This window comes from Orycteropus afer, unplaced genomic scaffold (genome assembly GCF_000298275.1).
Source record: "Orycteropus afer afer isolate SDZICR_OR568_19922 unplaced genomic scaffold, OryAfe1.0 scaffold00006, whole genome shotgun sequence".
NCBI classification, from domain to species: Eukaryota; Metazoa; Chordata; class Mammalia; order Tubulidentata; family Orycteropodidae; genus Orycteropus; species Orycteropus afer.
In genome coordinates this window covers 29,233,783-29,249,069 of record NW_006921593.1, presented here as the reverse complement: position 1 = coordinate 29,249,069, position 15,287 = coordinate 29,233,783, and the positions used below count along the sequence as shown (strand labels likewise).

Below are 15,287 nucleotides of genomic sequence, written 5' to 3'. Positions count from 1 at the left end.
TGCGCCTCCGCCCGCACCGCCTCCCACCCCGCCAGCTTCGACACTCCCGGGAACTACTTTGCCCTTCGCGTACGGGCGCGTCCGCGGGACAGGCCCGACTGCCTACTCGCAGCCCATCACCTCGCCCCTCCCTCCCCCTCGGCCCGGCGCGACTCCCCCGCGTCCTCCGATCTCCTCCCGATCCCTTCAAGGGACCAGGAAGGAGGCTTTGAAGCTTCGTTTGGTATCCCTCCGCCGGGGTCACCCCCCCTCCCCTCTGTGGTAGCAGGAACTAATTCCCTTTCAGGTCACCCGGGGCCTCGAGATGGAAATTTCCTGGATCAAGGTTCCCTGAGACCCTTGGAAGAGCAGACGATTACCCCAAGTTAGAAACGCCCCCCACACACACCTCCTAGAGCTCAAAAGCCGAGCTCGATTTCAACTAGGGCTTTGGCCCCATGACCCCGAGCAAGTCCCGCCCCTTCCTGGTTGTCCTAGCGACGGCGGTGGCGTCCCAAGATGGCGTCGTGGCTGCCAGAGACTCTGTTCGAAATTGGAGGACAAGGCCCGGCTCCGAGCAAAGATTATTACCAGTTATTGGTCACCAGGTCCCAGGCAAGTGCAGGCCGCGGTTTACCCTCTCTCCTCACCCCCTAACCACTGCGTTGGGATAGGGTACGGAAGCCCCACTAGGCCGAGAGCGAGCGAGGCCTGCCGGAAGCGCTCTGTCCCAGCTCCGAAGCCCGGAAATTTCCCTCGTCACTTCGGCCTCCTCGGCCCGTCTGCCTGCGTGCTCCTTCCTTCCCCCCAGCCCGACCCGCCCCTGGAGAGCCTTGCTTGCCTCCCCTGCCCGTCCCCCGCTCCCTTCCCGCGATCCCGGGTTCCTACCCGCAGAGTTCCCTCCGCGCGAAGAGAAAAACAGGCGTTCCGGCTTCCGTGCCGCCTCACTTCAGCCGGGGAAGGAGGGAAAGAAAAAGTCAGTCAAGTGTCCCGAGGAGGATCCCTCAGGGGAGGGGAGAAAGAGACGACCTCTTTCCCAGGGTAGGATTGATTCGTGGGGAATTTTAAAAATCTCGCTGTACTATTTCCGACTACCACGCCCACATCAAAACTTCCTTATTTCTAGTAGAAATGGACGTTTGTTTGCAAGCTTTCTCCTTTTCGAAGCCCATCTATCCCATTGAAACTGTGCGGGGAGGGGTGGTACTAAAATGTTTCAGCTGCTCTGCGCGTGAGCCCCACCCATAATGACATCTGCTCCACCACAATAAGACTGAGGATTACGTTGTCAGTGAAGTGAATAACCATCGGCCTATTTTTATGACTAGCTGTTGAAGGTGGGCTTTTTGGATGATTTATTGAGTCCATGAAATGATCAAGTTGTCGGTGAAGCTGGGCCTCCACCCAGGACACGTTTCTGATTCCTGGCCGAGCTTACACCTGGCCCCGAGGTATTTGCCCCCGCCTTGCAATTTAATGGATGGTATTCCTATAAAGAAGGAGCTGGTGGCTCAGTGGTTAAAGCATTCGGCTGCTAACCGGAAAGTCAGCGGTTCGAACCCACCAGCCGCTCTGCAGGAGAGATGTAGCCATTTGCTTCTGTAAAGATTTTGTTGTTGTTTTTATTTGCCATTGAGCCTTGGAAACCCTATGGGGCAATTCTTTTCTGGCTTATAGAGTCGCGGTGAGTGAGAATCGACTCTGGCAGTGAGTCTGGGTTTATTTATTCCTATAAAATGGGCCCTGGTGGTTCAGTGATTAAAGCACTGGGCTGGTAACCTAATGGTCAGCAGTTCAACCTACCATCCGCTCCTGGGGAGAAAGCAACCCTGAAAATTATGGGGTGGTTCTACTTTGTCCTGTAGGTTCGCCAGGAGTTGGAATCGACTGGATGGCAGTGGGTTGGGTTTGGTTTATTTTCAAAATCTAAGAAATCACGATGTTACCCGCATTATTACATCAGCTTGTTAAACTTAAATTCTTAATTACTCCTTTTTCCAGACTTTTGGCACGATTAAGAGATTTCATTACTACTGAAATTTATGTTTTTAATATTTTTTAGGGTGATTGACTCTTTGCCATTTGTTTTAAGCCATATAATGGTAACATAATTCTTCCCTTTCTGACATGAGTGATAGAAAACATAAATCATCTAATCCTACTTCATTTTCTGTTTAGTCTCACCTACCTCAAGTAAGTTACAAAGTTCTGTTTTTCACTTTACAGCCTTTTCTGTCATTTAAATTTTTTCTTTGGAGCATTTTATTCTTGAGATCTGGAAGTACAAGTATTCTTGACTCTAATGTAAGGCTCAACAAGTTGAATACCTTTCAATTAAATATGGGATTGCTCCTGGCGTTTGGTTCTACTTTGGACAAATGCTTTCCTCTAACTGTTTTGTTTTGTGAAAATTGTTCTGCCTCCAGTATCTATAGTCTTTCCCTCCCATCTTCCCTCTCTTCCGTCCTCCTGCTTTTCTTCCGTCCTTCCTTCCTTTCCAGATCAAAACTCTCCTTTATTTCAGGCTCTGTTTTCCTTCTGTCAGTTGCTTATATATAAAATCATTTTCAAGAGCTGATCCAATTTCTTTTTTTAAGCACACTGAACATTCCCACTACAATTCCACAAGAAGAGTTCATCTCAAATCTGATTAATTCACTCCCTTTTTAAAGTAAAATTTTGTTGTAAAAAATAGCAAGCCAAAAAATACTCTTTTCAGTCAACTGTCTTGAGAAAATGGTACTTTGCAACCATAGGATAATTTTTCGAAGTCTCAGCGCAGGAAACTAAACATCCAGTAAGAGGTGGCCTGATGCAAATAAATACTAAAAGACTAGAATTAGAGTCTGTGTTTTATAAACTGGACTTTTTCCTGGAGTGACTTTCTAAAATGTTTCTTGCACCTTTTTGGTTTTTTGCATGTCACTTTCCTTCTGCTTTTATTCCAAGCAATGTTGTATATTATTCAAAATGTGCCCCAAATTTAGGTGGATCCTTTTTTCCTCAATTTCCCTCCCATTTTTCTTTTCCTTTCTCCCTTTTTCACCATGTATTTTTTTAGCTTTAAAACTGAAGAACTGCACCTCTGATGTGGGTTTGAGGGCAGACTTCTCTCACATTAGGGCCCTGCCATCAACGGCGTGGTCCGTAACATGACTGTTAAACATGAGTGTTTCCTTTGCCTTCTTGCTTATGCAGTAACTTTAAAAATGTTTACATATTTTTTAATGCTTCCAGTGGCTTTCCAAGGAACCCTGGAAAACGTTTACATATATTTTTTTTAATGCTGCTAGTGGCATTCTAAGCAGCCCTGGTGGCACCGTGGTTAAGTGCTTTGGCTGCTAACTTAAAGGTCAGTGGTTCTAACCCACCAGCTGCTCTGTGGGAGAAAGATGTGGCAGTCTGCTGCTATAAAAATGGCAGCCTTGGAAAACTTCTGCAGCAGTTCAGCTCTGCCCTGTAGGGTCGCATTGAGTTGAACGAGTTGAAATGACTCAATAGCAATGGGTTAGAAGCATTCCCAATTACCAACTTGAGGCCATGGATTCCGCCCCCCCCCCCCGAAAAAGAGCTTTCAGAATATAGTTTGGCGTCATCATAGACTCACTCTCCAATCTGATCATGATGCTGATGACCCTAGGGTTAGAACAATAGTGCAGCCCTCTCCGAGTCAAAGAGTCACTGCATTGTGCTCATTCTAGTTTGGAAGGGACCAATCCTGGAGAAGGACATCACGCTTGGTAATGAAAAGGGGATGACCCTCAGCAAGATGGATTGACATAGTGGTGGTGATGATGGGCTCAAGCGTGGCGACAGTTGTGAGGATGCTGCAGGACCACAGGCCGTGTTCCGTTCTGTCATACATGGGGTCACTATGAGTCAGAACTGACTTGACAGCACCTAAGAACAGCAGTAACATTTTTCCTTACACTCAGTTCTAGTTCTTTGAAGTAGTATTCATATGATGTCAGAGCTGGGAAGAATCTCGAATATTACTTAGGCCAGGATGTTTCACACAAAACTTCTAAGAAAATCTCAAATCGTGTTCCTAAAGGAAGAGCCTTTCCTTAATTTCAATGAGCAACTTGGCATTTACTATGGGATGCAGTATGTGAGGTGATTCCGTCAAATAATTGATCATTCATTTAACAAGTATTTAGTGAGCACCTTTTATGTGCCTGGGAGCACTGGTGGCACAGTGGTTAAAGTACTTGACGTGCAGGTCATGGTTCAAAGCCACCAGCCCCTCTGTAGGAGAAAGATGTGACAGTCTGCTTCTGTAAAGATTACAGGCTTAGAAACCCTATGGGGTAGTTCTGCTCTCTTCTGCAGGGCCGCTATGAGTTGGAATTGACTCCACAGTGGGATTTTTTGTTTGGGTTTGGTTTTATGTGCTAGGTACTGTTGTAGATTCTAGGAAAAATCAATGAACCCAAGTCCCACCTTTTATGATGTACACAAAGGGCAGGGGGAGGGGGGGGCAGCCTGTGACCTCTTCTAACTTCACAAGAGGGAGACAGAATCACTATCAACAGCCCAAGGCTTATTCCTCTGAGGCCAAACACCACCACCTTCCAGCCTTTTACCAATTCTGACATCAGTTGTTCCTCCTAGGGCACTCACTGCTTCTCTGCTGGTTTTGATAATTTGTTGTAACAGCCACACAGAACTCAGACAGTACTCAAGATTATGGGTTTATTAGGGAAGTAACAGGCTACAGTTCAGGTTCAGGAACATGCTCAGGATACGGTTCTTAGATCAGGACAGTCTCCCTTCTGCTATGCATTCAGGCATGCCTCTCTGGCCCTTGGCCTCTGGGCCTGGCCTCTGCCTTGCTCAGGCAAGTGTTACAAAGTTCTTTAACCTCTGCAGATAGGTCCACCAGCAAGCTTCCTGCCCAAGGGCACACAGCTTCCTCACCCCATGGGCCAGAAAGCCTGCCACTCCATTTCCTGTCTCTTGGCTCCACTGCTGCTGTCTCTCACCTGGATGTTCTCTCTCACCTGGAAGTTTCTGTCTCACCCCGGCATCTCCCTTAGCTGGGCATCTCTCAGCCAAGGAGGTCCAGCACATGGATATCGGGTGCAAGGACGCACTCCACTTCACCTCCAGCTCTTCTGTCTTGATGGCAGTGAGATCCCTTCTCTGCCTCTAGGAAGGCTCATTTTAAGCCTGGCAGAGTGACAAAACTAACCAATCCCAACATCAGAGTTCTACACACCTTATTTGCATGGTCCCACCCAGTAATCCAGTGGGAATTACAAAGACTATGGCTAGAAAAGCCATACCAAGTAATTTCACTGTACCACAGGGACACTATAACTAGTGATTTGATTTGTAGGAACACTTATATGGTCTAAATTTTGTATGAACCCTTTTTGTACATTGAAAGGATGTTCATAAATGAGTATCAAGTTAAGAAATAGTACAGACACTTTAAAATCTGTGAGTCTGGAGGAAGCAAGCAGCACTTCTGACTCGACCCAAGAAGGCACTGCATTTTACCCCTGAATTCTGTCATCTTTGTCCTCTCTACGTGGAAATGTTGCTTCGGGTGGCCAGAACTGGTGATATATGTGACGAGACTAATACTGGAATAGTGCTAGAAGTGTCAGAGCCTTCCAGGCCACCATGTGCTGAGTAGACCAGTGTCGGCAGACAAGGAAGTACAGATTATGTCCCTTCATAAGTCTGAGAACACGTGGAAAGCAGTCCATAATCCTTCCACAAAATGTACTAAAAGTAAATTAAGTGTGTAAAACTTCTGGGGAGAAATGGTGTTTAATTAAAAATGTAAGTTTGACATTTAAAGTTAATACCATGCTTGAAGCTAATACCACAGGTGCTTGTCCCAAGGGCACCCACATGTCACAGCCACTCAGCAGAAGGAAAACAGAAGAGTTGGTTGGATCCAAGGTCCGTCTTCCTTTATCTGTCTTGCTAGCTCCTGCTCAACACCGCAGCCAAGAAGGTAGCTGAAGTCTGTGTCATCTGGAAAAAAACCCCGAAAGTCATATGCTTGCCCCTCGACCCCCCAAAAATGGCAGCTCTCTTTTGAAATGTGTTAGAGTGCAAATGCCCGAGGTCTGGTACCAGCCTATGAGGTGAAGCTATCATCTTGGTGGCTTTGAAGAAGGAGCTAAAGGAAATTAGACTCCATCTGCTGGGTGGTAGTTTGGGGACTTATCAACAAAGAATCGGGCCAGTGACAGTTTGTACCGGTTCAAACTATAGGCCAAGTTCAAAGACTGGACATTTAGCACAGTCTAATAAAGATGTAAATACATGCACCCATTGACCCTTTGCAAGTGCGTTTCCAGGATTCTACGCACCAAAAATGCTTTCACCTGTGCACAAGGGTATCTATGCAAGAATGTGCACCAAGGACAAATGAGTACGTAGACATTTACTTGTCTCAACTGTGATTTGAACCCGCCAGCCGCTCTGCAGAAAAAAGATGAGGCAGTCTGTTTCCTTAAAGATTGACAGCCTTGGAAACCCTATGGGTCAGTTCTGCTCTGTCCTGTAAGGTTGCTTTGAGTTGGTATCAATTAGATGGCAGTGAATTTTTTTATGATACACTGAAGGAGCTCTGGTGGTGCTGTGGTTTAGGCACTGGGCTGCTAACCAAAAGGTCAGCAGTTGGAACCTACCAGCGGATCCACAGAAGAAAGATGAGGCAGTCTGCTTCTGTAAAGATTTACATCCTTGGAAACCCCATGGGGGTCGCTGTGAGTTGGAATCAACTCAACGGCAGTAGGTTTGTTTGATGATACATTCATACCATAGGATACTGTGCAACCTTTTAAAAACAGTGTGGTGGATCTGTATTTACTCAGTAGACCAAATAAAAATCCTAAGCAAGTTCCTGGGTTAAAAATAGTATGATTCTATTTAAAAATAAACTTCTATTTTGTTTAAATAAACACTAAGTTTAAAATAAATGTAAGAGAAAAGGCTGGAATGATTAGTTCTTACTTTTTTTTTTTTTTTAATTTTATTTGGATTTGGGTGAAGATTTACAGAGTAAATTCACTTTTCATACAGCAGTTCACATACACTTTGTCTCATGTCATTGACCAAAATTTACAATGCAACAGCTCCCCTCCCACTTCCTCCCCATAGTTACCTCCTCCCAGTGTCCATCCCTTCATACTCTTCTGCACCCTGAGCTTTCTCCCTGTGCATAAGCAGCCCTTCCTTCTCCCATGATTGTTCTCTCCAGGGCGTGTGTCTACTTGAGGTAAATGTTTAACTCACATGCCTGTACTTTGGCTGGAAACCACAGTTGTGGGTTCAATTCCAGACCTGAAGGGCAGCTAGGGGCCATAGTCTCAGTGGTTACACCAGGCTCTATTGGACCAGCAAACCTGGTCCCCACCTTCTTTTTTTTTTTTTTTTTTTGCCTCCAAATGATTTTGAGTTTTGTTCCACATTGTTCTCCCTCTCTATGCAGGATTTCCTACATCCCTTCCAAGTGGATGGCAGTGGTAGCTGGGCACCATCTAGTTCTTCTGGTCTCATAGTTGTATAGGTTGCAGATCGGATGGTGTACCAGTCGCTAGGACTGATTGTTTCCATTAATTTTGGTTTTCTTCTTTCTTCTTGATGAGGAGAGACCCGTTGTTGCATCTAGATGGCAGCTTCCTAGCTTTTAAGGTCCCAGTCACTACTCGCCAAAGTAGTAGGTGGAACAATGTTTTGTATAGTATGTTATGCCAATTGAGCTTGATGTCCCCTGCAACTATGGTCCCAAGGCCGCAGGATCAACTACTCGGTCCTTCTGGGTAGCTGGCTGTGACCAAGCAATGACCATAACCTTGCCCCTTGTCAGCTCTACTATACACCTGGGAATTCTGATCATTCACATGAACTTATAGGCCCATTGTCTGCCAACCCTATATATGATCTTGGATACACTCTCCATTTAGACATACCTAATTGTTTAGCTTATTCACCCATCTATCCGTCCCTATACCCATGTTTGCTTTCACTGACAACTCCGTACTGTATATGCAAAAGGGTTCATATTTGTTGTCTGTACTGCCCATGTAACTCTCTCTGTCTTTCTCATCCTCAATGCTGCCATATTGGTCACTCCCATTTGGTACATTGCCCTTCTCTTCACCCAAATCAATATTTATCTCTATCTATCTAACAGCGTTCCCTCCCCTCCCCTCCCACCCCTGGTAACCAACAAAGAAAATGTCCTCCAATAGATAAACCTTTCCTTAACTTTTACAATAACAGACTAATACAATATTTGTCCTTTTGTGACTGACTTATTTCACTCAGCATAATGTCCTCCAAGTTCATCCACGTTATGCGGTGTTTTGCAGATTCTACATTATTCTTTAGTGTTGCATAGTTGGAATGATTAGTTCTTAGAGGTTGCTTTCACTTTCTGCATTGCATGTGCCTGGAAGATCTGACGTACCTATAACTAGAAGTTCTTTTTTATGATCAGAGAAAGCAATGAAGAGAAAAGGAACAGGTGACCCTTTGTATGAGGCATCGCCCTGGGCCACACGTGGCCTTCTGCCTGTCTCACCAGTGCCACCTTTGATCACCTCTTACATTCACTTGTGGAGCAGTATTAATAATTGTGTCCCCAAACAATTGTTCTTAATGGGGGGCGGGGGAGATAAGTATACAAATTTAGAGGGGATCCATGTGGGTTAATGATTACTTGTGGAACTTCAAGAAGGCTTCAGTGTCTAGAAAGGGGGCCCCGGGTGGTGCCAGCTCTGCTGCTAACCGAGAGGATGGAATTAGAGTCTGCCCAGAGGTGCCGTGGAAGAAAGGCCTGGCGATCAGTTTCCCAACATCAGCCATTGAAATCCCTGGGAGCACAGCTCTTTTCTGACACGTGGGGCCACTGTGAGTCGCACGCAGTTGACTTATCAGCAACTGGGGGTTTTCCTAGTGTCTGGCAACTCCCAACCTCACTTTTTAAAAACTACAGGTGATGAGTAACTCTTGAGAAACTAGAAGTTAGCTCTCTATTGCGCTGTAAGGAGTGAGATATGATACTAGTGAGCTAACAGAGATGTGGAAAGTAAAATAAGCAAAGACAGTCCACTGGGTGGATTCACTTGGCCCTTGATAAAGCTTGAAGAGCATCAGTTCTCAAGGATGTTAAAATCGTATTAGACAAACACTGTGTCGCACACTCCGAGAGTTGAATGGAGTATCAGGCAGCTTAGTATTTTTCAGCAAATACCACTATCGCCACCAGTTGCCATTGAATTGAGTCCAAGTCATAGTGACCCCATATGTGTCGGAGTAGAACTGTGCGCCATAGGTTTCCAGTGGCTTATCTTTCAAAAGGAGATGGCCAGGCCTTTCTTCCAAGGTGCCTGGGGGGGACTTGACCCTCTGTCCTTTGTTTAGGGCCAAGTACAAGTACATTAACCATTTACACCACCCAAGGAGTCTGCCAGGAGAGCCACCCAAACCAGACCCACTACTGCTGAACTCAGCAACCCTAGAGGGCACAGTAGAACTGCCCCATAGGGTGTCCAGGGCTGTGATCTTTACAGAAGCAGACTGCCACATCTTTCTCCCGTGGAACTGCTGGTGGATTCGAACTACTAATCTTTCAGTTAGCAGCTGAGCACTAAGCTACTGCACCACCAGGGCTCCCCAGGAGACCCCAAACCAAAACCCAAACCCAACACACTGCCTTTAAATCGATTCTGACTAATAGCAACCCTATAGGATAAAGTAGAACTGCCGCATAAGATTTCTGAGGCTGGTGGCGTAGTGCCTAAAGCATCTGACTGCTAACCAGAAGGCAGGCAGTTCAAACCCACCAGCTACGCCTCAGAAGGAAAGTTGGGCAATCTACTTCTGTAGTGATACTGCCTCGGAAACCCATGGAGGGGTCGCTGTGAGTCGGATCCAACTCAACAGCAATGGGTTTGGTTTTTTGGTTTTAAAATCTTTACTGAAGTAGACTGCCTCATCTTTCTCCCACAGAACAGATGGTGGGTTCAAACTGCCGACCTTCTGGTTAGCAGTCAAGTGTGTTAACCACGGCACTACCAGATCCTCCTCCAGGAGACCCAGGAACCCCTAAAGCCCTAAGCGTTCTGGTCAGCAATCAGATGCTCTGCCCTAGCCCTGCCTCCCACACAAGCTCCCCAAGAGACACATATGCGGTGAAGATAAAGCAGGGGAGACATATGTTCTTCCTTCCTGTCTTTTGTACTTCCCTTGTCTATTAGAAGGAGCTCTGGTGATATAGTGGTTAAGGCATTTGGCTGCTAACCAAAAGGTCAGTGGTTCAAACCCACTGGCCACTCCATGGAAGATGAGGCAGTCTGCTTCCGTGAGGATTTACAGCATTGGAAAACCAGTGGGGGTCACTGTGAGTCAGAATCGACTCGGCAGTGAGTTTGGTTTTTTGTTTTGTCTCTAATAAAACATTCCCACCAACGGACCTGTGTGCTTCTCTAGACTTAAGTGGTGCCCATTCAGCCCATGGGCACCCGGCCACAGCCAAATGTCTCCACACAGGGCAAGTGCTGCTCCTTTTAAAGTCCCAAAGTTAATATACTTGCATCCAGTTCTTTTCCTCTTCCCCAGGTTTATATCTGATTCACTCTCTTCTTTTCAGCTGTTCTGTTGTCTGTCTCTCAAAGTCCCTCCTCCTCCTCTCTGCCCTTTAAGGATAAGCTTTGCATCTTAGAACCTTCCGCCAACTCCGCTCAAGGCACTTGCCAGGGTATGTTTTGGTTTTCCCTCCTGCAGGCACTTCATCTTCACCTGCGCCTTCTGACAGGAGCTACTGTGGTAAACATACCTTTCCCGCCCTACAGGTAAGACCAGGTGTGTAAGCCTCGGCTTACTCTGCTTCTGTTCCTCATGTCTGACACCCATTAAAACAATGACTCCCAGCCCGTGACACTCCAGGATGTGCCCAATTAAAGAGTTGTGAACTTGTTTTTAGTCAGACAGTTTAAATTCCCTTTGATTCCTGGCGCTTGGGAGACTGTCTCGGTCAGCATTCTCCAGAGAAAAAGAAGCCATAGCATATCTGTGTAGCGTATCTGAGTATCTGTATATAGATACGTGGTACAGGCCTTCCTCACCTGGGACATGTCCTAGTTACAGCAAACCGCTCTTAACGACCGTCTGTTGTGTGTGTTTTGTGTTTTGGGTGTATCTTATCGTTAGTAGTATGTGCTCCATACAGTGTTGCAGCATGTCATTTGCTGATGTCATCATTCTCAGAAGTTCACCCACAGATGTTTTCATGTAATGTTTCCAACCTCTAAAGACTATTAAATAAAGATCGGATTTATAAAGATTCACATGGTCTCCAACTTTCAGCGGGATTCTGTGCCAACAACTCCATTGTAAGTCGGTTCTAACACAAGTCGAGTACCTCATTTTTTAAAAAAGTTTTCGTTATTACGGTCTTTTGTTATCAATATCTTTATAAATCATAGCAGTGAACATCTGAGAATGATGACATCAGCAAATTATGTGCTGCACCACTGATTGGGGTACATATTACTAACAATAACATGTACTGAGGAAAAAAAGACAGTCACGGCTGTGGTTCATCATCACTGTTGTTGTTGTTATGTGCCATCAAGTTGGACCTGACTCATAGTGACCCCTCCTTGGGTTTCCGAGGCAGTATTACCACAGAAGTAGATTGCCCAACCTTCCTTCCGAGGAGTGGCTAGGGTATGTTTAAAGTTGGGGACTACCTGTAATGATATAAAAGGCAATATTAATTTAAAATAAAAATAAAAAAGAAGTGCTCTGGTGTGTAGTGCCTAAGGCATTTGACTGCTAACCAGAAGGCTGGTGGTTCAAACCCACCAGCCACTGCTCGGAAGGAAGATGGGGCAATCTACTTCTGTAGAGATACTGCCTCGGAAACCCGAGGAGGGGTCACTAGGAGTCGGAAGCAGCTCAACAGCAGTGAGTTTGGTTTGGGTTTGGTTTGACTTAAGTTAGAACCGACTTACTGTGGCCAGAGACTACCTGTGTATGTTTATGTATGTACATACACAGAGAGAGGGAGTTGGTTTATTTTAAGGAGTTAGCTCATGAGGTTATGGTGCTGACAAGTCCAAAATCCAGAGAGTAGGCCAGCAGGCTGGAAACAACAGCAGGATTTCAGAGTTTTTACAGTCCTGAAGCAGAACCCTCCTTCTTTTAGAAACCTGTTTTTGTTCTTAAGGTCTTTAGAGAATTGGATGAGGACCACTCACATTATCAAGGGTACTCTGATTAAAGCCGACTGAGTATAAATGTTAATCACATCTACAGAATACACCCACAGCCACATCAGCCTGGTGTTTGACCAAACAGCTAGGCAGCATAGCCTAACCAAATTCACATGTAAAATTAACTCTCGTGGGGGAGAGAGATGAAATAATACAAATAAGGTGGCCAAATTCTGACAAATGACAATACCCCCACTTTAGCACGTTCAAACCCAGTCATCAAGTAGCAACTAAAGCCCATTCTAGAGTTACACAACCACCTGGCGTTGCTGTTGTCCAGGTGAGGCATTCCTTCAGCAGCCATTAGCACCTCCTCAATCCGGGGAGTTAATTTGGTCTCACCGGGTGTTGACATAGATTTGCTCATAATTATATGGGGCAGTGGAGCACTTAATTGGGAGTCACTGAGTCATGGGTCCTTTTATGACTCTTGCAAGGTTTGCATGCCTTGACCCTGCCAGGCCCTGAATTGGCCTGGGCCCAGTTGCCTCGTTGACATAATAAGGGTATTAGGCTAAGAGATCAATAAGATGTGTTCTGTCTCTAAAATGTTATTTTACAGGAAAGTCATTTTTATGCTAAAATTAAAGCACTGGGCTTTTTGTTTGATGTTTTTATTTTTTGAACATCAGTCCATTTATTATGAAAACTATACAAAACACTATAGCCTTTTAGGAGAAAGAAGCTTGTATAAATTCTCTGCCATTCTTGTTTTAATTGTGATTTCAGTGACAGTTTCCAGAGCAGGTTGGTTTTCCAGTCAGTAATTCATGATGTCTGTGACATTGGTCACAGTGTCACAGCCCTCTGACTACTTCCTCCCTGGGTTTCCCATTTCCATTTGCCCTTTTCTGTCCCTTCCTGCTTCCTGAGCTTTATCCCTGGGCAAATGCTGCTCTTTTGGGCACATAGGTTTGATTATTCTAAGGGGTGCATACCTTCCTGCTGCTGTTTTTCACCTTAGAAGCCTGTTGACCTTATTCGCTGAAAGCTGGGCCATGGGAGTAAGTTCAGTTCTAGGCCTGAAGGGTGTGAGAGGGCTGTAGTCTCAGGGCTTCCACTAGTCTCTATCAGATGGAGAAGACTGATCTTTTTATGATTTTGAGTTTTGTTCCACATCTTTCTCCCACTCTATCTAGGACCTCCTATTGTGATCCTTTTCCGAGAGGTCAGGAGTGGTAGTTGGGCACCATTTAGTTCTTCTGGTCTCATTGTCGGGGAGGCTGGGGTTCACACGGTCCATTAGTCCATTAGACTAATTGTTTCCTTGCATCTCTGATTTTCTTCTTCTTTGCTCCGAACAGGGAGAGACCAATAGTTGTACCTTACTTAGAAAGCCACTCAGTTTGGTGTTTTTAAAAATTGAATTTGCATCAAAGATTGTGTTAGTAGCTGTACAACTTGACTCAACTCTACCTCCCTAAGGGACCATCTGTAAACTCATCTGAAAAATGAACAGTTCAATCCTTGACTGCTTCCCAGACTTGGTGAGAACCACATGTATGTAAAAAGTACTCCCCAAGCTCTGGTGGCGTGGTGCCTAAGGCATTTGACTGCTAACCAGAAGGCTGGTGGTTCAAACCCACCAGTCACTCCTCAGAAGGAAGATTGGACAATCTACTTCTGTAGTGATACCACCTCGGAAACCCAAGGAGGGGTCGCTATGAGTCAGATCCAGTGAGTTTTATGTGTGGATTGTGTTGTTTGTTGTTTTTAAACTTGCCAGCTCAGTGTTTCTCAAAGAAGGTTTCAGGATCAAGTAAGATGGGATAATCCTGGGTTCCGCCAAATTGCATTTGTTTCTTTTCTCTGAAGTTTTGCAGAGTGTTTGAAATCCACTGTGCACTAGGGACCCCCCAAGGGGAGAATGCAGCATGAGGCTTTGCCGAAGGTTATGTGACGCCCAAACCATTTTCTCCAAGCATCACCCGGAACCAGGATTCTGTGGAACACTCTCTGGAGAACACCCAGCAGTGTACGTGGTACTCAGCACCAATACTGAAGAAATGTTCACGAGATACTACACCACGTTGTCATCTTCAAATACCAAATCCATCAAACTTCAGCTTTTCTGTGAAAATGAGTGTAATGACTCTGTAGGCATCTCACAATTATTTTTAACAACAACAGCAAAAGATCTCTTAGCTGTATACTAAAATGTGAATTTGCTTTTTTCTACATCTTTCTGTAGATCATTGTAACCCATGAGCTTCCGGGCTCGAGGCGTCATTGCAGTAGACCAGGGGCTTCACTGCCACACACATGCCAGGCCTTGAGTAAACCAGAACCAAACCCATCACCATCAAGTGGATTCCAACTCATGACGGCCCTGTGAGCGCCAGAGTAGAACTGGGCTCCACGGGGTTTCAGTGGCTGATTTTTCAGAAGTAGATCACCAGCCTTTCCTCCAAGACACCTCTGGGTGGACTCAGACATCCAACCTCTGGTTTAGCAGCCAAGCCCAATAGCTGTTTGTACCACCAGGGTGATTCCTTAAATCACACCTGTCACTTTCCCATCACTGTCCATGTCCATGTGGTCCCAATCACCTGTATCACTTCCTGTTAGTCTCCTCACATCCCAGTCCTCCCATCCTTTAAGCCCCATCTGCAAATAGCCACTCGCCATTTCAAATCCATGGGGATATGAAGGAACATTCAGTAATTACTGTGATGATTGGTTATCTATTTTGAACAAAAATAACTAAATCCCTATGTCCTACCATCAGTAATTTTATTGAAGAGCTAAGTGTGAGCACACAAACTCACTATAAAAGTACCCAAAGAGAGAGAATTTATTTTTAACCTGGAGGTAGGAAGGCCCACCTTGAGCAGGACTCCATCTCTGGAAGCCATAAAGGAAAGGAATGGGAGGTCACATACATGTACGATCAAGGTCATTTAGTGTTGTTGTTGTTAAGTGCCATCGAGTCGTTTCCGACTCATAGCGACCCCATGCACAACAGAATGAAACACTGCCCTATCCCACGCCAGCCCCACAATCCCTGCTATACTTGAGCTCATCATTGCAGCCACCGTATCAATCCATCTCGTTGAAGGC

General features: G+C 45.5%; 1 protein-coding gene across 1 annotated transcript in view; it reads left to right on the top strand.

Moving 5' to 3' along the window:
• The first annotated feature begins 498 nt into the window (after positions 1-498).
• FBXO36 (F-box protein 36) overlaps positions 499-15,287 on the top strand; it is an 83,049-nt gene continuing 68,260 nt past the window's right edge. The window contains exon 1 of the mRNA XM_007942113.2: positions 499-594. Within this exon, the coding sequence (XP_007940304.1) occupies positions 499-594 (96 nt within the window). The remainder of the gene's footprint in view (positions 595-15,287) is intronic.